The 25,829-nt window shown below is 40.9% G+C and overlaps 1 protein-coding gene across 2 annotated transcripts; it reads left to right on the forward strand.

The window, feature by feature from the left end:
• Positions 1-25,316, forward strand: Calu (calumenin). 2 transcript variants are annotated; one of them, XM_052173341.1, is made up of 7 exons: positions 1-79; positions 7,350-7,575; positions 12,341-12,534; positions 17,190-17,356; positions 18,045-18,105; positions 21,693-21,892; positions 23,084-25,316. In XM_052173341.1, exons 2-7 carry the CDS (start codon positions 7,355-7,357, stop codon positions 23,186-23,188), a joined length of 948 nt encoding a protein of 315 aa, XP_052029301.1. In that variant the 5' UTR covers positions 1-79; positions 7,350-7,354; the 3' UTR covers positions 23,189-25,316. The 2 variants fall into 2 exon arrangements, with proteins under 2 accessions (XP_052029301.1, XP_052029302.1); XM_052173342.1 differs by lacking the exon at positions 12,341-12,534 and adding an exon at positions 12,606-12,799.
• The last annotated feature ends 513 nt before the right edge of the window (positions 25,317-25,829 follow it).

The following is a 25,829-nucleotide window of genomic DNA, read 5'->3' on the forward strand; positions in this document are numbered from 1 at the left end:
GGCGGTGCTTGTGCGCGGGAGCTCAGTCCCTGGGTGAGCCGCGGCCACTGTATCCTGCGGCGTGGAGCTCCCGGGAAAGGTAAGTTCCGTGGTGCTGGCTGGGTCCTCGTTCGCTCTTATTCTGTCCGTCGGCCTTGTTCTCCGTTCCTAGTGGGTCTTCCTCACTCCGGTCTCAGTGCACCCAGATGGGCCCGAGGCTCCACTCTGGCCCTCAGTGTGCAGTCCCCGACTTGCTGTCCCGCAGCTCTGCGGAAAGGGTTGCAGCCCCGCAGACACTAGCTCCCGGGCCCTGCGCCCTCCTGGGCACCGTTCTGTGCCTGGTTTCGTGCGTTCTTGTTCTCCTCCCCGCGTCCCTCCACTCACAGTGTCCCTGGGACTAGAGGGTCACTTTTGTTTCCTGAAGGTCGGAGAGAATTGGGTAGAGTGTAGTATCCGCTCCCTGCCACCTCGCACCACTCTTGGGAGCTGCCACCCCGCCCCAAGGCCACATCCCGAGAATGAGTTGCAAGTGCCAAGAAAGAAAGTGTTAGCTGTCTTACTGGGTGTAGGAACATGGAGAATGAACAAATGTCGGAACAAAACGAATGAAAACACAATGTCATTATTTTTTAAAACTTCTTGTTAATTAGAAAGGAACGCCGCAGTTTTTATGTTTGGCTGAATATTGTCATTAATGAAAATAGTTTTCACATGTTAATTAGGGAGTTAAATACCTTTAAATTATCACGTTTTTTTTTTTTGCTTGTCGTTGCCAAGTGTTCTGATTTTTGACATGTTGTATGCCGAAGTGAACTTAATTTTAATTCCCGATTACTGCTGTAATTAAGAATGGTTTGCATTTTGTAAAGTTCCTTTTGCAGGAGTGGGAAAATTAAGTGGATTTTTGCTAAAACTTTTGGTTCTTTGGTCGAAATTCCTAAGCATTCATAGCCTTAGAACAGGATTTTTCTGAGAATTGCATTCACTTCCTGTCATGACCCATCAAGTAAGCATTAATAAATTGGGACTAATAGCGCTCCAGTTTATTTAAATGAACTTGAAGGTAGAGAAACCTGGAATGGTTGATAAATTATTCTTTGCTTTACTTGAAAACTGACCCAGGACAAATATATATTTGACCTCATTCAGTTAGATATAAGTATCGAGCAATACTCACCGCTAAAGAACTTGTGTTCTTTGGTCCAAATGTGGGACCAGAGATAACTAACCTATTACTATTTGTGTAAGAGGCAAGCCTGTCTAGTCCTACTATGGGTTTGACAGGGATTCAGGGATCTCCAGCAGGATATTTTGAAGATTCAAAAGGAGTTTTGAGCTCACAAAAATCTTGAGTATGTGTGAGAGGATGGTCTTCTCAGTCATTGTTGGGCGCCATTCATATAGTGATGTGTTAAATGATGTGTTATATCATTGCTTCAGTACAGGAGACTAATGTGCTAGTATTAGCTCAAATATTTTTGTAACTCAGATATGCCAGGGATGGTTCAGAGATAGCCAGGAATAGGCATGGGAAATGTTTGACTAAGACATAAACTTTTCTCTCTCTGTTGCTTTGATTCTGTTTTGTGTGTGAGAACGTCTCACTGGGTATCCTTGGCTGACCTGGAACTCATTATGTAGATCAGTCTGGCCTCAAACTCACAAGTGATCAGCCCGGCCTCAAACTCACAAGTGATCAGCCCATCCCTACCTCCTGAATACTGAGAAGATTAAAGGAATGCACCACCACACTCAGCTTTTCTATGAACTTTGGATATAACTACCGCTAGGCTGTAACATATTAGAATTAAACAAGTGGAAAGGTACTACATTTATTTATGGGGACAGGTAAACATGCTTGTGGAAGTCAGAGAGATGACTTGTGAAAGTCCATTCTCACATTCCACTATGTAGACTCTTGGGTCCAACTCAAGTTGTTGAGTTTGGTGGCCATTGCCTTTGCCGGCTAAACCATCTTGCAAGCCCCTAAACTCATATATTTGCCTATACCTGGCTTTTGGCCAGATCTGATAATAAAATTGGAAGTTGGAAAGCACATCAAAGCCAAATTACTGCCAGATATCACCTATTGGTCCAATACAATGTATTGGTTTCTAAAAAGTACAAAACTTTACATTAGGAGCTATAGAGAGATTTTTAATTTTTATTTATTTTATGTTCATGAGTACACTGTAGCTGTCTTTGGACACGCCAGAAGAGGGCATTAGATCCTATTACAAATGGTTGTGAGCCACCATGTGGTTTCTGGGAGTTGAACTCAGAACCTCTGGAAGAACAGTGTGCTCTTAAATGGTGAGCCATCTCACCAGCCCTGGAGAGATAATTTATATTAACTTACTTAGCAATTGTTTCAAAACTGCAGAATCTGGTGAGTGTGGTGGCTCATGCCTGGAATCCTGGCATTTAGAAAGCCCAAGTGGAGAATTGCCTCACTGAGCAACACATCAAGTTCTGGGCCAGTATGAGACTCAGTGAGATCCTTTACCTCTGCCTCTACCCCACCCTCACCCACACAAAACCGTGAAAGTGAAATGTTGTAGCCACCAAAGGTATTTGCTGCCAAGTTTGACAACCTGGGTTTCAGATTCAGGACATAAATGGTGCAAGGTGAGAGTTGTCCTCTGATCTGAGCCCACCTGTGCTCACATGCATGCGCGTGTGCGTAAAACAGTGTAAGTATAGCATGTGGTCATTATTGTGGAGTAATACAAATGAGTTTCAAGAAAATTAGTAATAAACTTCTCCCAACTAGAGTCCTTAGCCCTGGTAGCAAGGTCTTTTGATCTAAGATCTTGTTTGATTGCTTTTTTTCCCCCCAAGATCATAAAATTATTTAGACATTGAAGGAAGATTGGGCTAAAATAATTACACATTCTCTTATGCATATTAAATATACAGCAGAATCCAGTAATAGACACCAAAAGCTTTTTTATATCAGATGTTTTGCTAGAATAAGTTGGCCAGTGAGTCACATATTAAAATTTTATCCCAGAGAACCTTTCCTACATACACAATTTCTAGAAACTTTTTCTTGTAGTTTTTGTTTTTGAGGTGGTGTTGTTTGAGATTTGTTTTTATTTTATATTTACGGGTATTTTGCCTGCAAGTCTGTGCACCATATATGGCAGGTCTAAAGAGGCCAGAAGAGGGCATGAGTTCTTCTGGAACTCCGGTACTGAGAATCTAAGCAAGAGCCTCTAGAAAAGCAGTCAGTGCACTGAAACACTGACCATCTCTCCAGCCCCATAAGTTGATTGCATGGCCAGAGAATTTTAGTTTGTACTTGATTGCTTTGGTTGTAGAACTGATGGTTTCAGCCTTCTTGTATTTCTTCCACTTGATTTATTAGAACGTATTGGTAAACTAGTGTAAATTGACTGCACTAGACAAGTGCAAAATGATTTGTCATTATCATGCCTTCCAAGAGATCAAGGATGATTTGACTTGTGTGTGACAATCATTCAGTGGTTCTTCTACTAAACTCTGCACTTGAAGGATGCCAACAGCAAGGTCATTTTTATTTCTTGATTTCACAACCCAAGTTTCAATATAGTTAAGAATAATGCTATCAAGTTATTACCCTTGATTTACATTAAATAGAATAGACCCTTAAGCATAGAGTCCTCTGCTCCTGGGTGGAGAAGTGCCTTTCTGCTGAGTATCCTAATTCAGAAAACTGGAATTTTATCACCACACCCATTTCTCCCACTTGCTAGCATTGAGCAATGGGTCTTTGGTCAACCAGAATAATTGTAGGATCTCTTAGAATTAGTATTTCTGAAGGGAGGAATTTAATATAGACATCTAAGTTGCCAGAAAGGATGGGTGAGGTTTGTGCTAAAAGGAAACTTTATTTTTTCAAACAGGGTGCATATAGTCATTTATATGAAATGCAGCACATCTAATCATGCCTTTGTTTCCACTACCCACATTTTAAATGTTTATTAGTCCATGTGGCTAGTGGTCACCATACTAGCTAGACCTTTTGGGTTTGTTTAGAGACTTAATCTCAGCCATAGCCTAGGCTTGCTAGAGTGTATGACTTACTATTGCTTTGTTTTATAGAACTCTGTATCTGTGTGTCACTTTCCACCTCCTTGTTCCTTTTGAGACAGGCTCTTTGACTGAACTTGCAGAACTCCCACTCATCCTCCTGTCTTCATTCCCCACAGTGCTGGGCTTTGGGGGACAGGGTCCACATGCTGGTCCAGCAGGTACCCTTACCCGCCAAGCTATCTTCCTTACAGAACTTGTTTTTAAAAAAACAAACATTATTCAGAGTACAAGCTTCTTATTGTCTATTGCAGAGAAGACAGAGCCCTTGCCTTTGCCAGTTGGCTGGTCCTGGTTAGGCACTGTATTGAGTGATAAGATTGAGAACCAGATTGCAAAGCAACTGCAGATAGTGAGGAAACAGAACCAGGTAGCAGAATACAGTGTGGGTGAAGATGAGCTTGAAGTAATGGCTGTCTAGGAAAGTCAGAAGAGTGTCCTATTCCTTGGGATTGGAGTTACAGCCAAGAGAGCTATCCTGTGGGTACCTAGATCACCCCCCACCCCAGAAGAACAGCAAGTGCTCTTAACTCTCCAGCCTTTCCTTGTTCTTTTTTGGTTTGTTTGTTTGGGGGTTTTATTTGTTTGGGTTGTTTGTTTGTTTGTTTGTTTGGGGCTTGGGTTTTGTTGTTTTGTGTGTTTTTGTTTTTGGCTTTTTTGTTGTTGTTGTTGGTGGTGGTGGTTTTTTGAGACTGGGTAGCCCTGGCTATCTTGGAATTCACTATATAGACCAGACTAGCCTCTAACTCTCAGATCCCCTTCTCTCTGCCTCCCCAGTGCTAGGACTTAAAGCAAATGCACCATGCCTGGCTGCGGCTTTTATTTTTAAGGACTTAAGCATGGTCATTATTGGCTCTGCTAAGCATTTTCTTAGTTTTTTAAATCCAGAGGGCTCTAAAAAGCCAAATTAATTGGTTTAAATTCATTAAGCCACTATTTGAGGATAGGGGGGAAATGGACATATTGAAGGATGTATAATACATTGACATTTAATTTCCATGTTCCCTAACACAGCTCTCTTCCTTTGTTCTACTTCCCAAAACTTTGAAGCAGAACCAGATAGAGGTGTTCTGGGGATGCAGCTTGATTAACAGCTTCTAAGTTAGATGCTTTGCTGAGAGAATTTTCTGATTGGATAGGTATTTGCATATACTTGTGAGTTTCACTAGTGATGTCCCTAGGAAAGGAAAACCATTTGTTGCTGAGGTTTAATCTTCAGATTAGAGCAGAGTGATATATTTAGCCTTCAGAAGATGTAGTGTCCCTGACTACAGTAACTTGTATTCATTTCTTGCGCATGTGGTAACAAATTGCAAACAACCAAGTGGTAGTTTGGTTTTCTTTTAATTACTACTTGTGTAAGTAATATGGGTATGTACTTGTGGAGGTCAGAGGACAGCTTTGTGTGGAGTCAGTTCTTTCTCTTACTTATGTGGGTTCTGGGGATCAGATTCTAGGCTTTAAGTAAGAGGCACTTTATTCTTGAGCCATTTCACCTGTCCCTGACTGGGTTTTTAAACCAAAATTTATATCCTCTGGCAGTTGAGAAGGTTAAAAGTTGAGGCACAGGTGTTGGTCAGGCCATCTTCTCTTTGAAAGGTCTTCCCTTTCTCGCCTCACATCTGGTAGCTGTCAACAGTCTTTGACAGTCCCTGACTCACGGCCATATCATTTTCTTCTCTGCCTGTCACAGCACAGCCTTCTAATTCTGTGTCCAAATCTCCTTTTTTATAGAACACCCGTCTTTGGACCCACACTAAGTATATGACTTCATTTTAACTTGATTACATCTACAAGGACTGTATTTCCAAATAAAGGCACATTCAGAAATACCAGGGATTAGGCATAATAGAGGAAGAATAAGAAGTATTGTGAAATTGCTAAGAAACTTATTTTCACTGTTAGAATGGGAGCATAGACTTTCAGCATTCCTGTTCCACAATGAAAAGATTGATTAACATATGAAAGCTCAGAGCTGGAGAGATAGCTCAGCGATTGAGAGCCCTGACTCTTCTTCCAGAGGACCTAGGTTCAGTTCCCAGCACACACATAGCACTTCACACTGTCTTTAACTCTAGTTCCAGGGGACCCCACACCCACACACAGACATGTATGCAAGCAAAGTACCAATGCATGTGTTAGATGTATAATAAATGTAATAAAAAATATGAAAGTCCAGGAAAACTATTCTCTTTGTTTAATGTTAAGGTTTTGTTGTTGTTCCTTGAGACCTTAGCCTCTCTAGTGATAGTATAAGTTGTTTGTAAAGTATATATGAAATTGGTTTTTGTATTTTTATATTTATTTATTTATTTATTGACAAGGTTTCTCTGTATAGCCCTGGCTGTCCTGGAACTCACTCTGTAGACCAAGCTGGCCTCAAACTCAGAAATCCGCCTGCCTCTGCCTCCTAAGTGCTAGGTTAAAGGCATATTTGCTTCCATGCCTGGCATGAAACAGGTTTTTAACTGACAGTGTCTGACAGTGTCTCTGGGATTTGTGCCCCAGTTTTCAGTAGTGTTCCAGCCTTGTGCTCATTAGATTCACCTGTGACTATGGCCTGAGAATCAAGTGGAGGCAGGGTAGGTCTGTGCACATGGCAACACACAGACAGACAAGTACACAAAGCTCGGGAATCAGAACTTTGTTTTGTGCCTAAGTAAGTCTGGGAACTGCAACTATGCAGATAGGTAATGTTGTTGTTACTTGTGAATGGACATCCATATGGGTTGGTGACTCAAGATTAGGCTATATGAAAGACCTGGTGCTATGGGGCAAGGCAGCCACTGAGTGTGTGAGTGGTTTCCGCTCCAGTGGTTCTCAGTCACCAGAGAAGCTTTGAAAGCCACCAAAGCTAAGATTCAACTTGAGGGATTCTAAAGGGGTGGGCACTTAACTCTGCTAGATGATATTCTAATATTCAGCTATGTTTGAAGACCAGATCACTGACAGTACAAACAGCAAAGGACCTATGTCTTGTCCTTCCAGTTTTGTTAGCATTTTGAATAAAAAGGTCAAATATTTTTGGTGTTCCTTGAAGAAAAACTATAAAGTTGTTATTTGAACTGTAAATTCCTAATTAGCCTTGAGTCATAAAGAAGACAGTCCTACAGTAACTGGAGGTCTGATAACGTACTGTACTTACTTTATGGATTAAATAATAATACTTGGGTAACATAAAAGACTTAGATAGACATACCAAATTAATAATTTCGTTGCAACATTTCTATCTCTTGCTTGTTAGTAAGCGTGCTGCCGCCTTCTGTGTTAACCACCTTCCCTTTTCCCTACGGCAGTTGCCATGGACCTGCGTCAGTTTCTCATGTGCCTGTCCCTGTGCACAGCCTTTGCTTTGAGCAAGCCTACAGAGAAGAAGGACCGAGTGCACCATGAGCCTCAGCTCAGCGACAAAGTTCACAACGATGCTCAGAACTTTGACTATGATCACGATGCCTTCTTGGGTGCAGAAGAGGCAAAGAGTTTTGATCAGCTGACACCAGAAGAGAGCAAGGAAAGGCTTGGGTATGATGTCTGTTCTTGGCCAGGGGAGGGGTCCAGAGGGTACTAGGGTGAGAAACGCCGGAAATCTAATCTTTTTCCTTTGCTGGTTCGGTTACTAATAAATCTGTGCTGAGCTCTGTCTTCTGAGTACTAAAAACAGAATTGCCACCCCTAAAATCTAATAAAATTTCTGCTTTCAGGAAGACTTCTTCACTGAATAACATTTGCACCTCATTCTTGTACAAAGCAAAATCATCTTCATAAAAGTACCCAGTAGGGCTGGAAAGATGGCTAAGAACACATGCTGCTCTTTCATAGGCCCCAGATTCGTACCTAGCACTCAACTCAGTACTTACCCATCCATCTGTAACTCAAGGTTTAGGTTATCTGATGCTTCTAGGCTCCAAGGACACCTGCACTCATGTGCAAATGACAACACAGACACACATGTACACATAACTTTAAATAATGATATATTTTCCCTAAAATACCAGTAGTACTATATTCAGCTTAAATTTATCATCTTAATTCCAGAACATTATATGGGAGTTCTTAGTTCTGCTGCTTATAATTTTGAAAAACCTTCTGTGATTTATTCATTGAGCCCAGGCCAATGAATGAAACACTGGGTAATGTTTAAGTACCTAATAAACTAGAAACTGGATTTATTATTTCTGTAAAGTTGGTGTTCTTTAATAGAAATCAAGCCAACCATTTTAACAGGGTGTCTGACCTTTCAACATTCTGATAGGATGTTGTCTTCTACGACAGAACTAGGCTGGGAGGACAGCTCAATGGAGAGCACTTTCCTGTTTGATCCCTAGTACCTAAGAAAACAAAACAGTAATAAGAAAAGACAAAAATGACTTACCAAATAGGGGCCGTATTTTCAGAATAGAACGGCTTTCAGTGTTCTTGTTATAGTCAAGTGTTGTGGTCCTAAGCAGCTTCTTAACCTAGAGACTCACTGGAGGAGCTGGAGAGATGGCCCAGGGGTACGAACACTGACTGCTCCTCAGGGGCCTGGGCGCAGTTCCCAGCACTCCTATTGCAGCTCGAAACCATCTGTAACTAGAGTTCCAGGGGCTCCATCCATGTCCCCTCTGACCCCCATGCGTGCTGCACACATGTGGAGCACAGAAAACAAACACCTGCAAGTGGAACATATTCACACACAACTTTTTCTCTGTTTTTTAAGTCTACACTTAGTAGAATCCTCCATTACTATTTCTGGAGTTCTAAACATGTCTTTTTTGGCTCTTTCAAAAATCTGATGTTTAAGAAAATGCAGGTTAATTCTGTGAAACTATTCTCCTGAATGCGTACCATTGGTTGACTTTCTAGACTGATTTCAAGAGATCTGTGAGGCAGTGCACTACACTACAGTTCTTGTGCTATCACGTGTAATGCTATGATTATAAGATATTATTCTAGAGTTTAGTTTGACAGAAATTTAAATATCAATTTATTCTTTGTGTTACCTAAAGTGTAACTAAAGTGTATACTGTTTTATTCTTCAGCGCTGATATAGGTTATAAAAAGATTTTGCTCTGTAGAATGAACTACACCTCAACAGAAACATACATCAGAAAGGCCAGTTTTCTGTTAGATTGCTTCTCTGTTTTTGAGAAACTGTGCTTGCTTTTAGCCTTAAGCTTCTAACTGTGCTAACATTTTAGGCTGAAAAGAGCAGTAGATGAGGGTGCTCTCAGGACTATATGTCATACCTATTAATATTCTATATGCCCAGCCTACATTTGATCCAAATGAGTCTCTGCAGAATTACTCTTAAATAATGGATGACCTTTAGGTTTGAGGTCACTTAGCGTATATAGGACTTTAGGGAGCCTCCTCTGGCTTTGCAGGTAGTAGGGTAATTTTGCTAGCAGTTTTCCGTGGAGAAAAAAATGTTCGTTTTTATCTTCAGCAAATATGATGATCAGCAATGTTCAGCACATTGAGTAGGCTATATACTATTGGAAAAAACTGATGAAGCCATGTTTTTAATACAATTTATAAATGAAGTAAATAATTTGTTTTTCCCAAATTTTAGAGATAGTGACAGACATCCTTCATTAATGCAATGACTGCTTGGAAGCAAGACTCTTAGGTGAAGCCAGGACAGCACACTCCAGTACTTGGGGAGGCTAAGGGAAAAGGGTTTCTAGTTCAAGCCTGGATTACATAGTACGATTCTCTTCCCACAGGAGGAGATAAACTTTTACTGTGACCTTTTAAAACATTGATTTGGTAGCTAACTGTTCATCAAAATCTATAAATCACAGAGTCATCCCTTCCCCCCACCCGTCATTCTATAATAGTAATTATTAAGGAGAAAATCATTGTTTATATATCATTAAACAATTAAAACTATTTTTGAAATCTTTAATAAGCATTTTCAGGACAAGTTTAGTACATAATTTTCAGTATCTTTTTCTGTTAGCATTAACAAGTAGAACTTGTTTGTGCTTGTATTAGCTTGGGTTTTTTGGCCTTTTGAGATAGGATCTCACTGCATGCAACAAGATGGCCTCCTTCTTGGGGTTATTTGTCCTCTTGTCCTAGTTCTAAAATTACAGGCATATCTCCTGGGTGCTAGGATTTTTCTTTTATTTGTTTGTTTTTGTTTTTTTGAGACAGGGTCTCACTGTATATCCCTGGCTGGTCTGGAACTCAAAGATTCAAACTCTGCCACCCTGAGTTTAAAGACATGTTCCACCATGCTTAGCTCAGTGCTAGAATTTTTAGGCATGTGCTATTATATCAGCTTTTGCCTACTTTGTTTTATTTAAAAGGGGGAAGAGGTATTGTGGTCTCCATGCATGCTAGGTGAGCTCTGTAGAACTGAACTACAGTCCCATTAGATCCATGTTATATGTATAAATGCCTTGCCGGCATATAGGTATGTGCACCACAGGTGTGCCTAGTGTCTGCAGGTCAGAAGAAAGCATCAGACCCCTGGAACTGGAGTTAGAGATGGCTGTGTGCCAGGATGCAGGTTTGGGAACTGAGCCTGCATCCTCTCTTCTTAACCCCAGCCATCTCCCCAGCCCTTACCTTCAGAAGGTTGTTAGTGTGTACACATGCAACAGGCTTGGGTTGGCCAACCCCTGGATTCATCCATTTGGGGTGTCTATATGGGATAGAATGCTGGTCGGCTTTAACTTTTGTTAAGAGAAGCTCATCTTGAACAGTCATATGCCTATTTTATAACTTAAAAATACCTTCTGGAGTCAGCAGGGGTTCTTTTACTTTGCCCATTTTTTTTCTTCTTAGTAGTGCCATTGGTGGCAAGTACCATATAGACAATGCAGAAGCTTTCTCAATCTGCTGCTGTTACTAAAATTCTCTGATAAAATTTACCCTGTGTCCATGCAGGCAGGGGGAAGCGTTTAGGAGAAGCCATCTTGGGTTCCATTTCTGTCAGTGTCGTAGGGCTGAGGTTAGAAGAGCGAACATTCTCTGAGGGAGAGCGCTGGAGTCTAGAGTTAGGTAATGGGGTTAAGGCTGTTTCAGTGTCAGTCTGTTATAGTTTTGCTGGGAGAACTCTGACTTATAATCACTTTCTCATGCTCCAGTCATGAGACACAATAGCTAAGAAAATGCATTTGATACCGACGTGTAGTTTTCCATCAAGCATAGGAGTCGCTGATTGTTCCTGAAAGCTTTGATACAGGGTCCGTCGTTAACTGGGCTGTTCCTGTGTGGCTTACAGGACGGCTGGGCCCTCTATACACAGGAAGTTACGTCCTGGGAGTTTTTAGATCATGAGCATGTACATAGTGGTGCTAGAGGTCAGACTCAGGCCCTTACAAATGACAGGCAAGTGCTACTCCTGAGCCACACTCAAAGTAGCTTTGACTTATTTTAAAATCCTTAATTAAAATGACATATATAGAAGAAAGAAGATTATACAGGATATAGATCCATTTTTTATTTAGCTTTATTGCTTTGCTTTATAATCTGCTTACTAATAACCCTCTAGCTTATTAACAGTCTTATAACCAGGAATGCATTTTCTTTCCATATCATTTCCTCAGAGTATTGTTTTCTCCATCCAATTTGATATAATTCATAAAAGCTACTGTTATTTTGAAGATTAGTGCCTCTATATTTATTTGTTTTTCTTTTTACAGTTATCATGCCATAAAACATATGTAATCTGTGTTTGAGTTTTTTTGTTTTTGCTTTTTTTTGTTTGTTTTTGTTTTTTGTTTTTTGTTTTTTTGGTTTTTGTTTGTTTGTTTGTTTTGGTTTTGTTTTTTGTTTTTTTTTTTTTTGAGACAGGGTCTTGCCAAAGAACTTTTTGAAAAAAAAAAAAAAAGATAGATACCTTAACAAAAGTATAGCTCTTTTCTAAAAGCAACTAATTTTTTTAAAGTCTGATTTAGATATCTTAAATTCTAAGGAAATCATTATTAGTGCTTGTGATTATTCACCAAGAGATATACCTGCTCTAGTAAACAGGTAGATAAATAGGAAAGAAAAAATAAAAAGATTTACATCATGTTTGATGCAAAAGTGAGAACTCAGGTGGACTAGGTGTTCAGATCCGCTCTCCTGACTGTGAAGAGAGGCTGGATCACTGGCCGTGGTCTGTTTACCTTTTCTAGATGGCTTGTGTCAAGCTAGGAACAGGCCACCAAAGTGCAAAGTATTCCATTGTCTGTTTTGGAAACTTTTTTTTTTTTAATTTCCTTATGTTAGACCTGGGTCACACTCCTGGCTATGTCCAGAGACCTGTAGTTTTTTAACCTCTTGCTGGATTTCTCTGCATTTTCTACAGAAAGATTGTAAGTAAAATAGATGACGACAAGGATGGGTTTGTCACTGTGGATGAACTCAAAGGCTGGATTAAGTTTGCACAAAAGCGCTGGATTCACGAGGATGTAGAGCGGCAGTGGAAGGGGCATGACCTCAATGAGGATGGCCTCGTTTCCTGGGAGGAGTATAAAAATGCCACCTACGGCTACGTCTTAGGTAGGTCCCTTCTATCTGGGGGAAAAGCTTTGTGGACCTGGCCCTTGAAACACAACTGTTTTGTCTCGTAGAATGATTGTAGATAAAATAGACGCGGATAAAGATGGGTTTGTGACGGAGGGGGAGCTGAAATCCTGGATTAAGCACGCCCAGAAGAAATACATATATGACAATGTTGAAAACCAGTGGCAGGAGTTTGATATGAATCAAGACGGCTTAATCTCCTGGGATGAGTACAGAAACGTGACTTATGGCACTTACTTGGGTAAGGGGCGAGATGTCAGGCTGGCCGAGACTGTGTGGTCTTGAGTCAAAGAAACAAATGGGTCAGACAGGAAAGAGGGATGCTATGCTAGACTTCAACAGTTTGATTCTGAGTTGACTCCCCTTTTTTCATTATTTTAAAATTTGTATATTATATGTTTTAAATTTTAATTTTAGTCCTCTGAAGTCTGACATGTATGTCTTGAGCACTGCAAATGTATTTGCCATTTTTTCTATAAAGATATATATATATATACACACCTCTTTAGAGTAACTTTCATGAGAAAGACTATTGTTCCAGCAGTGCAGAGCAAGAGGCCTTGCCTTGAGGTTTCTTACCATGGTTTGGGGCTGAAATTCAAATCAAATTAGATTCTTTTGTAACGTGAGAATACAAAGAAAGTACTGGTAATGAATGAAATAAAATTCAAATAAGATAGCTGTCACTATGTCACGCTAACTGAAGTTTACAAGTGAAAATCTCCCATTTGTTTTCTCTGGCACGTGAGTTTATATGAGCCTGCTTTGCGAATGCTTCAGGGCCGATGCTGCTTTGATTGCTTTATTGATTTGGTAGCCTTTTTGTGGTTGGGGCCACTGGTTAATAATTTTTTCTTTAGCTTTGATGCTTTTCTGCTCGCCTGCTACTGAACTCCAGGTGGCAGTCTTACTGAGCTGATGAGCAGGGTACTTTTTATTAATAGAGATTCCTGCATTGTAAATAGTTTCCACTTGAGATGTGAATATATAAATGGTCCTTTTTGTACCTTAATTCTAGAATTAGGCAAATTAGAATTACAGGAAGCTGACTGACAAGGAGTGTGTAAAGGTCCATTCCCTCTCAGATAGCCAGCTGTCTATGTTAATTACAGGATCACATATATTTCTGGTGAGGAGACTTATTTCTGTCTTGTTCTCATTCCTAAGACTAAAGTGGCAGTCTATCAGGGCTTGACATTTAGCCAAGAAGCAAATATACCCACCCAATTAAGACCGTGTGTGTTGAGAACCCAGCACAGATGGAGAGCCTTCCATGTTTCTTGCCCTCTGGCTGAAACCCAACACCCTTCTGAGTCAATCAGAATTAATTATAAATATGAAGCAAAAGATAGACTAGACTATCTGTGATCTCAACAAAATGGTTTGCTAATAAATCTCTGCTAGGCTTAGGTACTCCCTTGCTGTCCAGGGTTCTGCTTCAGCTGTGTATAATTATGTGCATAAAAATCTGGTGAGAGCTTTCTTGCATCACAGGGCTGATGATTCAATGTAGTGGGTATTTCTTCAGCCTGAGACAAAGCACAAGGCAAAGCACTGGCTGAAGAAATAATGTCTTTATAAGGCCGCTTTCCCAGGAGGGCTGTGGGGGATTAGCCCTCAGGGGGTAACAAGTTGGCGTTAGAAAAGTGCTGAGGAGTTTTGTGAGAATGTGTTATTGATTCAATTTGAGTTTGTGTATAAATCATCTTAGCTTTTAAAGGCTATTCGGTGATTCCACTTTCCACAAAAGGAACATTTGTACTGTATGTACTGTCTCTTTATTAAGTAAAATAAAAGATACCAAGATTGGCCAGAGGCCACAAGCAAGGCCAGCAGGACTGTAAACTGGTGCTTGGGATAAATGCCACACTTAAAGTAGTGTGCCTTCCTTTTCCTGTTCTTTTATAGAAGTGTGTTGCTGTCAGGCTACTTGATTCTAGTCTCCATGTTTGACTGCTAGGAAGGGGACAGAGGGCTGGCCCTTAAAGAGGAAGTCTAGTAAGAATGCATAAGTTGACTTAGGTTACATGATTTTACTGAAACTTGGTATTTGTTTTAAAACTACAACTTAGTATTTGAGAAAGATGTTACTTTCTTTCCATCCTCCATAGCTAACATGTTATGGTTTTGAGTTTACCTATGCAGAGTTCCACAGCCTCATGTGAGTCAATGCTAGTGCTGTTTACTACATTTTTGACAATTAGCAAAGAAACTTCAAGCTACTTAGTTTTCAGGATAGGGCAGTTTTTTATTTGTTGTTGTTGTTGTTGTTTTTTCTGTAGTGGCTTGGGTGTTTGTTTGTTGTTGGAAGGAGTTGTGTTTGTTTTTGAGACAAGACCTCACTATATAGCATTAGATGGCCTGGAGCTTACTATATAGACCAGGACTCACAGAGATCTACCTGCCTTTACCACTTAGCCTCTGGAATGCTAGGGTGAGAGGCTTGAGTCACTATGCCTTTTGTTGTTTGTTTGCTTGTTTGTATGTTTATTTCCTTGTTTGAGTGTGCTTAAAATACAGAAAGAGTGCCTCTAATATCAAAAGTCAACGATGTGATATTGTTCAAAGAGACAAGTGAGCTTTTTGATAAGTAGTACCATGCCTTTTTATTTAGTGTTTAAGGAACAATAACTTCTTACCTTTAACGTGGTATTCTTTACTTCTCAAAGTATCTCATACCTCTAAGATCCTTTATATTTTTTCAGTTTATAGAAATTAAATTTTAGTCTCCTAGATACTTCTGTAGAAACCAGCTGCTGCTTGTATAACTTAGATTGTATAACAGTTAGATTACTCTAGATTCCACTCGGTTATATTTTGATATTTGTTTAAGTATGTATGTCTGTTTCTGTGTATGGGTATGTGCCAGAAGAGGCCAGAAGAGGGTGTTGGATCTCCTGGAACTTACAGATAGTTATGAGCTGCCATGTGGATGCTAGGACTTGAACCCAGGTCCTCTGGGAAAGCAGCAAGTGCTCTTAACCACTGAGCCATATGTCTAGTTCCATATTTTAATATTTATTTTCTCATAAAAGCTTAATCAAGGCCGGGCAGTGGTGGCGCACACCTGTAATCCCAGCACTCTGGGAGGCAGAGGCAGGCGGATTTCTGAGTTCAAGGCCAGCCTGGTCTACAGAGTGAGTTCCAGGACAGCCAGGGCTATACAGAGAAACCCTGTCTCGGAAAAAAAAAAAAAAAAGCTTAATCAGAGTATAATTGACATCTAGAATGTATCATTTTCCAAGAATTCCTTGTGTGCTAACTTTCCCTCTGCCCTTGTTCCTGATACAACATTGACCTGCTTTCTATAACTCTGCATCTTTTACTTGTAATTTCCAGTAGATTTTGGTGGGGGTGGTGTTAGTTGGACCATTCAAAATGGTGATGTTCTTTTTGCGTGAGTCTAAGTGTCTTTAAAATGAAATGGGACAAAGACCTTTGATATCTAGAGTCTTAATGAAAGTTTAATAAAAGTTGTTTGATAAAAATGGCGATAGCTGATAGTTACTGGGTGCCAGCTATACATACCAGATGCTGCTCGAGCCTTTAGTTTGGCTTCTTTCTTCCTTCCCTCCCTCCTTCCCCTTCCTTCCTCCCTTCCTTCCTTCCTCCCTTCCTTCCTTCCTTCCTTCTTTCCTTCCTTCCTTTCTTTTCTTCCTTCCTTCCTTCCTTCCTTCCTCCCTTCCTCCCTCCCTCCCTCCCTCCCTTCCTCCCTCCCTCCCTCCCTTCCTCCCTCCCTCCCTCCCTCCCTTCCTTCCTTCCTTCTTTCTGCCAGGGTTTCTCTGTGTAGCTCTGGCTGACCTGGAACTCACTCCGTAGAACAGTCTAGCCTCAGAGATTGACCTGCCTCCCAAGGACTGGGGCCAAAGGCCTGCACCACTGCTGCTGCCACTACCACCAGCTGTTTGTTTCTTATTTAAACTTTTTATAGCCACCAGTAAGGCAGGTGAAATCTCACAGATGAGGAGACTGAGATACAGTTAAGTTTCTTGCCCAAGAGTTGGAGAGTCAACTGGGCAATTGAGAGCACTTGTTGCTCTGGAAGAGGACCTGGGTTCAATTCCCAACAACCAAATGGTGGTTCACAATCATCTGTAATTCCAGATCATAAGTCTAAGGCACTTAAGAAAAGGAGATTTGGTATCCTATTCTGACCTGCAGGCAAAACACTCGTGTGCACATAAAGTAATAAAAGAAGAAAAAGAAAAATGCCCCTCGCCCAAGACCACACACAGCTAGAGGTGCTGATTCACACCCAGACAATGTAATTTAGAGTGGCCACTGCTTCCCAGATAGACCCAAGACAGGCAAGTCTTCTGCTAACCTTAGCCATAGTGATGAGACAGCACATACTGAGTTAGGTCGTCAGGAGCCAGTTCCTGTTGAGTGGCAGGCAGCCCTTTTCCTTCAGCTTGGGCCTGATTTGGAGGTGTGCTCACGGAAGCTTTAGTTCAAAGCAAAGTGTCTTTCAATTGCTGCTTCTGAAATCAAAAATCATTTCTTCATGCTTGGTTTAACTTCACCTGGATATTCATTGTTTGGTTTATCTTTTTTGAAATCTGTCTGTTCCCTTGACTTTTTTGTGTTCTCTAGGAGCTTTTTAAGATTTTTCCTGAATTTTTGTTTTCTAGATGACCCAGACCCTGATGATGGATTTAATTATAAACAGATGATGGTTAGAGATGAGCGGAGGTTTAAAATGGCTGACAAGGACGGAGACCTGATTGCCACGAAGGAAGAGTTTACAGCGTTCCTGCACCCTGAGGAATATGACTACATGAAAGACATAGTCGTGCAGGTGGGTGGGGGCGGGGTCCCCAGCAGCCCAGCTTCTCCTGTGCTCATGCACTCACTCTGCCCCGTGCTTGGTCCCGTGCCTCACTGCCAGTGGCTACATGCAGAAGCTAAGGCGCATCACTGCTGCTCCTCAGTGCCTCAGGCTTGTCATAAAACTGTCTATCAAATAATGTATTTTTCCATTTCATTGGTATGTCATAAAGTTAAAAATTAGAGGAAGTCTTATGCCAAATATCCTATGATTGGTGTTCAGAAGCCAAGTAATGATGAGATACTGAACAACGCAGAATCATCTCCCTAATTAGCAAGGGTTCAGCATAGCTAGGGCTACAGTCTTTGTCATTTGGTAGTGTCCTAAAGGACTCAGCTAGTAGATGTAGAAGTAAAAGAAATTGCCAATATTTAACTATTTTCTAACTAGAAGAATATGGGTTTCCCTTCCTTCCTTTGTTTTTTGTTTTGTTTGGGTTTTTGTTTGTTCTTGTGTGCATTTTTGGCTGCAATGTAGGCTGGTTTTACCTGCAACTTGGGAATGAGCACTAATCCTCTCTGATCCTCCTGTTTCTGATCTCCCAAAAATCTGGGATTATAGGTGTTTGTTATCTTGTCTGGTTTTAACCATACACACAATACTGTCTTCCAGGCAATTCAATTAGAAACTAGTGGTTTTCTTATTCTTTCCTATTTAGGAAACCATGGAAGATATAGACAAGAATGCTGATGGGTTCATTGATTTAGAGGAGTATATTGGTAAGTCTCCTGTTTCTCATGTCCTTTAATAACAAAATTCTTTGGATGTTGTACTCATCAATAGAAACGATTTACCTCATGGGTCAACTCTTAACAGATGGTTCAGCCAGACAGATGTGATAAATAATATAACGTGAGCTGGAAAGATGAGTACATCTCAGTTTAACCCGAGGTCTTGAGTTTGATTTCCAGCACCCACACTGGGTTTCTCATAACTGCTATAACTCCCACTCCAGAGAAGCTGATGCCTTGTTCTGGCCTGTATGTGAGTGTCACCCACACTCATACATGCACATACTTCACAGGATGCACAGATACAGTCATACATGCATAGTTTTAAATAATTTAAAAAGAAAGTCTAGATAGACTGATGGGAAAGCCAAGTGCATGGTGATACATTGGGCAGGAACTGCAGGAGGAGGAGGAGCCCAAGGCCACTGGACTCCAGGAGACAGAAAGGCTGAGTTGGTGGATGACCAGCCAGCAGCTCACTCACTGTGTTGTGCATATTTTCTGGCTGAGCCCTCTGAGAAGTTTCCATTTTATTAGGGGATTTATTTTGGCCATTTTCCATTTTAGTTCTCACTATAAGGGAACAGGAGGTGGGAGCTACAAGTGAAACTGGAGAGAAAATTGAAAATATGTTCTTTATTCTTTGAAATTATATCTCTACAATGTATCATAATCATATCTACTCCTGGTTCCCTATGAAACTTGTTTTTATTATCCTTAATTAAAATTGCTTTATAATTGTTACAAGAGGCATTCTGTTTTGAAACATACTTTTTTTTTCTAATACACATCTTTTGGTGTATTGAGAACAGGGGCTAGCCATGAATTCCTAACCATTTGAATTGTTCTATATCTGTTCCTAGTTTTAATACCTTATCAAATGAGTAGTTTGTGGCTACTGGCTCCTGTCCTCCTGGTTGTCTCTTTCCTCTAGTGATGCTTCCTCTACTAGCAGAAACTTTGTAGTTTGTATGATTTCATGTGTGTCCTTATACTTTGTTGCCTGTGCTAATGCCCTCTTCTGATGTGTCTGAAGACAACTACAGTGTGTGTGTGTGTGTGTGTGTGTGTGTGATATATATAAAATTACAAAGTAGGTGTGGCAGCCCCTGCTTGTTATCTCAAGCACTTAGGCTGAGGTAGGAGGATTTTGTGAGGTTGAAATACACCAGCTCTTAAAAAGTAATTCAAAAGTTTAAACTTGGAAATTAGATGATGCACAGAATTGGCTTTATAAACCGTGGTGATGGCATCATGGTTATATAAGAAATGCCCTTCATTTGGAAAGCTATACTCTAAAGGACATGGGGATATGTGGTACCCAGTATTTGCCCTAAAATAATCATTGGGGAGGAGGTGTCACGTGAACATATGGCAGAAACTGACAACTGTTGAGTTGATGGCTAAGTGGTGGGTCTATGGACTTTGTTTTCTACTTATGTTTATGTTTGAAAGTTTTTTTTTAAATTATTTATTATTATATGAAAGTACACTGTAGCTGTCTTTAGACAGGAGGATGCTGGTCTTGATGCCTGAATACGTGAGCACTCAGTAAATGTTGATGGCTGGTTTTTGAGGCAGGGTGTCACTTTGTAGCTCTGGCTGTCCTGAGACTCGTTATGTAGACCAGGCTGGCCTCAAACTGAGAGCTCTACCTGCCTCCTGCCATCTGATTAAAGATGTGTATCGTCACATCCAGCTAATTGTTATTTTTGCATTCATTAGTTGTTAAAGGGAAAATAGTGCTTTGAGTTATATATGCATGTATAGAGGCAAATACGTAAAATATACACATATTTTTCCTTTATTAAACTGGAAACACATTTATTTTTGTTGATGTGTTTGTGTTAGGTACTGGAGGCCAGACCCAGGCTTTGGTGTGTGTGGTAGGCGCTCTCCACTCAGCTCTATCCCAGCTCTACATAACTTCAAATGCCAGTATTTGGTTGGCAACATTTAACCATTTTCAGTTGACTTTTTGTTTAATTTTGTAGGGATGTTCATCCTATTTACCAGCCACAAAATGGACAGAAATAGTGTTGTCTTGAGAAAATTAAAATACAATCTATTCTTTACTATTTGGATTTTATTTATTTTTATATTTCACAAACATGTTTGTGTTTTTTCTTGATTTGTTTTATCTTGGAAGCTTTAATTGTCCTTTTATACACTTTATACACTTGTAAGTGTATTATATATTTAAAGTATTGTATTCCAGAGTAAAGCTTAGTGTTTTAAACGCCTTACAGATTAAATTACTCTTAAATTGTTAAAACAGAGTTGAGTGGCTGAGGCAGGAGGAACTTCTCCATTTTGAGGCCTATCTAGACTAAAACCCTGCCTCAACACCACTGGAACAAAGTAGCACTTTCTGTATGCTTGTTACCATCAAAAAAACCAAAAATTTACGTGTTAATTTTTTTCCAGATAGCTTTGTATTCGTAAATGACACTTGTGTGTCATTACCTGAAGAGACTGCTCTCAGGGTTAGAGCTGTTCTACAGAGGCTCAAATTGGTTCCCAGCACCCACTGCAGATAGCTCACTGCTGCACAGCACTGAAACTCTAGCCACATGCACACACGCACGCACACACACATGCAGATAGATATATGCATACACAACACAGTTAAAAGAAGCGGAGCTCCAGAAGCCCTGTCTGGAGTAGAGATGTGTTGCAGCCATGCTTTGTTCTCCAGCTGTTTATATGCCAAAATTTGTGATGTAATTCATCATCAAAATTGTTTTTAATGATTTCATAGCTAAAATTTAGACTGTTTTTGTTTTATTTACACACAACAAATTAAAGTATTTGTTAACAATTTTCCTGCCTTTCTGCTTTCTAAAGACCAACACCAATGTTTTCAATCATCTCTAGAGCTTCTTATACTTTATTAAGTTTCATTATACGTGAAGAAGTAGGAAGTTCTAAGAAGAGAAACGGAGTAGAAGCCTTAAGAACCGTGCCACATTGTAAGAAAGTTATGTGTGTGGAGCTGAGAATCAGGGATCTGTCCCTTCTCAGTGCACTCGCGGTGCTCTTCACTGCTTGTATTGATTGAAGACCATGGGCTCAGTGCACTTATGTAGGTGCTACTTAGTAAGTGTAGTTTCCATGAGAATTTAGAATTTTACCTCCTTACACCAGGTCCAGTATACTTAGCCACTTGGGTGAGATGCAGTGCAGTAAGAAACTTGGTGCCAGTTAACTTAATTACTTTGTATTTGAGACAAGTTCTCATATAGCCGAAGCTAGCTTTGACGCCCTGCCTCAGCCTCAACGTGCTGGGCCTAACAAACATGCACCACCGAGCTCGGCTTCAACACACTCAAAGCTGCTTTAGAGAGACAGAGACGGAGAGACAGACTGTTTTCCTTCCCTCAGTCAGAGCTGGAAATACTCTTGTTGAAAAATGAACAGTTAAACCACAGGAAACATACCTTGCTTTCTAAAGTCTCTCTGGCCTAAGAAAACTGTGACTGCTACTGGGTGCCAAGAAGAACTAAGCCAGATGAACAGAGGCAGCCTTTGGAACAAGACTAATTCTTCTGTTGTGTGTCTGTCTGTGCACACAGGTGACATGTACAGTCATGATGGAAATGCTGATGAGCCAGAATGGGTGAAGACAGAGCGAGAACAGTTTGTCGAGTTTCGAGATAAGAACCGGGATGGGAAGATGGACAAGGAAGAGACCAAAGACTGGATCCTCCCTTCAGACTATGACCATGCAGAGGCAGAAGCCAGGCATCTAGTCTATGAATCAGACCAAAACAAGGTAAGTTAGTCCAGGCCCAAGCAGTCTAGCAGTGTCCAAAGTCTTTTTCTAGGGGGTTGCATTAAACAGATGTCATCAAAATATACGGAGTATTTTAGAGTCTTAATTACTGCAAGTCTGCAAGGACCTAAATTTAAGGACCAGAAATCTACGGGTAGCACTGACTGTCTAGTCTCATTTTGGAAATCTCTTGCTCTGCTCATAGTGATGGAGAAAGCTGGACTTCAGCAAAGAGCATTGGTGTAAAAAGCCTGACCCAGCATGCATCGCCTCTAAGTGTTGACTCCCCAGGAGATTTTCTGTTTTAAAAATTGTTATTTCCTGCATTCTTTTACCTAGTGCAGGCTCATTCTTTAGTGCCATCTTAAATCAAATATATACACACGTATTTAATTTTTTAGAACAGGACAGACAGACTGACTGGAGGCTCTCAATATAAAGCCCTTGCTGTCTAGCCTGAAACTCCAATGTAGAGCAGCCTAGCCTTCACTCACAGAGATACACTTGCCTGTGTTTCCCCAATGCTGAGATTAAAGGTTTGTGCCACCACTCCCAGCATCAAATAAATTCTTACAAATTAAACCCTTCACATGGGGTTATAAGCTTGCTTTTCTCTGGACTCTCTTAAAATTGAAAATTGTGTGAGGTGCTTAGGTAATAGAATCTTCACTAAGCCCTGTCACCTTTTCAGAGAGCTGCGTACTGAAGACCAGAGGGTTTGCTGCCCCATAGTCACCTCCAAAGGGAGCAAATCTGCAGCTGTGTCCTCAAGTTGTTGAATATATTTGGCCTGTCATTTCACTTTTGAGGGTTTTTTTTTCCCCTTTAACATAGAATCTCCCTCTGTAGCCCAGGCTGGTTTTGAACAACCCTTCTGTATGCCTTTCCAAATTCAGGGGTCAAATCTAGGACCTCAGTCATGTAAGACAAACACTTTACAGGGAACCATATCCCCAGCTCACTAATGACTTTTTTGATGAAAAAAGTGTCTGTGTGTGTGTGTGTGTGTGTGTGTGTGTGTGTGTGTGTGTGTGTGTGTGTGTGTATAGAAGGGATAGGGGATAACATGTTCACATGTAGAGGGAACTAGAACTTTAAGTTATTGTAGTCTCTATTATTTTAATAGCAGCCTTTCTGAATTTGGAATGGCAAGTATATACGGCCACAATTCACTGTTCACTCTGGTTTCAGGATGGCAAGCTCACCAAGGAGGAGATTGTCGACAAGTATGATTTATTTGTGGGCAGCCAGGCCACAGATTTCGGGGAGGCCTTAGTACGGCATGATGAGTTCTAAGCTGCAGACAGAGGAACCTACATTTCTTCAAAAGTAATTTATTTTTACAGCTCTGGTTTCACATAAAATTGTTTGCGCTACTGAGACTGTTATTACAAACTTTTTAAGACATGAAAAGGCATATTGAGATAGTGAAATCACCCGTCCCCGCTCCTCCTCCCTCTGAGGGGCAGGAGGGGCCTGTGCTTCTGAGGAACAGCTCTGATTAGTACACTTGTGTCTGTAGGTTTACACTTTGTATAATGTATACCTGGTGTGTTTATTTTTGTATTGTTCTCTAGTTGGGCATATACTAGGAAGGCTCACGATCCTCCGCCCACACCTGTAGACAAACGTTAGCGTTCGCACTTGCTCAACCCCGTACTGTAGGGTTTTATAATTCTCACTTAACTCATTTTTTTTAAAGCCTGAGATCAATAAGAAATGTTCAGGAGAGAAAAAGCAAAAGGAAAAACCTGTACTTCATGATTTATGTTTAGAGAGAGAATGCTTTATCTTGCCTATTGAAAAGTCTCATTTCACGAGGAGCTGGTCATAGGCCCAGCCACTGAGCCTGGGCAAGGATAGAGTCCTGTGCTGTAAGGCAGCTCGATGCAACTCTGTGTCGTTCTTTTTTCCCTTTAGGACTAGCTGTTTGCTAATTTTGTCAAGCACAGCTGTGGTAGGAAAAATTAAGGCCAGTGTCTTGAAAAATCAACCAAGTAGTGTATATGATGTCTTTATGGGGCTATTTCTAGCTCTTTGTAGAGCTGTTTCCAACTAGAAACAGCTGGAAAACAAGAGGAACAAAGTATGCAGGGCATACATCTTACTCTTCTTTGAAATCACTGTAAGGCCCCATCCAGCCCCTTTCCTAAGAATTAACTTTGGTTTTACTGCAGTTAAAGTTGATTCTTTTCCAATCATGACATTGAAAGTGCCTTTAACAGGAAAAATGGTCACTGAATGGGAATTGGACTAAGAGAAATGATTTGGGCATCTTATATGAAAGCATTGAACCTCCTGACACGGTGGGTTTTCTCCCTTTTTCTCTTGAGAACAAGAGCTTAATAGCAGTATTAGTTACGAGCTTGGTTGCAGTGTTCTTACCTTGTTTCTGAAACCTCATGCTGCTGATTTGTCCAGGGATCCTCATACCTCAGAAGGCAAACCACTCTTCTACCAGGCCTCTGTTCACCAGAGCTTGAGCGTTGCCTCAAGGCTAGAAGGATGTACAGAGGGGCTCTTTGGTTTGAGGACCACTGCTCACCCTTCCTGCCGTTAACCCATCACACCCCATTTCATCATCTCCCTTTTTCTCTGACACAAAAAGGTGGGGCAGGTAGGAGGGTTATAGATCAAGTTGCCATCCTTATTTAAAAAAAAAAAATCATCTGTTGCCAACTCCATTCGCCCATCTTTTGTTCTCTTATTGAAGGCCTCTTAAGAATTATGTATCCCAAGTCTTTAACCCTCAGGTTACTAAGATGAATATACATCTGTATAATCTTTATTACTTCCTATATCTCTGAATAATACATTCAGGTGGTGCTGGGTGATGGCCATATCTGAACCTAGACCTACCCTTTGGTCTTCCACAATCCTGTTGAGGTGGGCTGCCTGATGTGATAAAAAGCCCTGTTGTGGTGTAATTTTACCTTAGCCATTGCATCAAGCTCTTGATAGCAGATACACTCCTAGGTTTTAACCCCAGTATCGGAGTGATAAACAACACTGCCTTCCAGATCCTCAACTCTATTGTTAAGGAGACCAGAGATAATTAATGCTACCAGCCCTGGCTTAGAAAGGGTATGTCACATACACTGTGTGACAAGAGGGCATTACAGCTCGTTAGGTGCACAGAGCCTAACGCTACCCAGCAAGCTGAGTCTGCTAGGATGGCATCTTCTGGGCATGGGTGCTCTAATGTCCACGGGCCCCACAGTGTTGGGGTTTGGGTTTGGGTTTCTGGTTTAAATCAAGTCTGAGGCAGTGAGCAGTGGTCTCATGTCTATAGAGTGTGCCCTGTGAATGCTAAGCTCTCTTGAATATGAGTATTGGTTCTTTTTTTATAGAGTGTAAACCAAGTTTTATATTCTGTAATGCAGACAGGTACCTATCTGTTTCTGAATAAAACTGTTTACATTCATCAGGGCTTGTGTGTCTTTTATTCTCTGGAAATGGGATTATATTCCAGGTCAGCCAAGGCTGCATAGAGAGACCCAGTCTCCAGAAATCGATGGGGTTGGAGCAATGCCTCCGCAGTTAAGAGCACTGTTTGCTCTTCTGCAGGACCCAGGTTTAATTTCCAGCACCTACATAGCGACTCCCACTGTCTGTAACTCCAGTTCCAGGGGATCCAACACTCACACAGTCACACATGCAGGCAAAACACAGAAGACATGGAATTGTAGCTTAGAGTTGTGTTATAAAATGTCAGAAAAGGAATTTTCTCAACTCCATTCACCCATCTTTTGGTCTCTTATCGATGGGGGCCTCTTAAGAATTATGTCTCCCAGTCTTTACCCCTCAGGTTACGAAGATGGACAGCCATCTGTGTGGTCTTTATTAATTCCATTCTCCCTCACAGAGAGTCCTTCTACTCCTGGCATTTCTGGCTCCTTCTCACAGCTACGGCCTTCCTACCTTCCAGTGCCTGACA

The sequence above is a fragment of the Apodemus sylvaticus genome, chromosome 2, assembly GCF_947179515.1.
Source record: "Apodemus sylvaticus chromosome 2, mApoSyl1.1, whole genome shotgun sequence".
In the NCBI taxonomy this organism is placed as follows: domain Eukaryota; kingdom Metazoa; phylum Chordata; class Mammalia; order Rodentia; family Muridae; genus Apodemus; species Apodemus sylvaticus.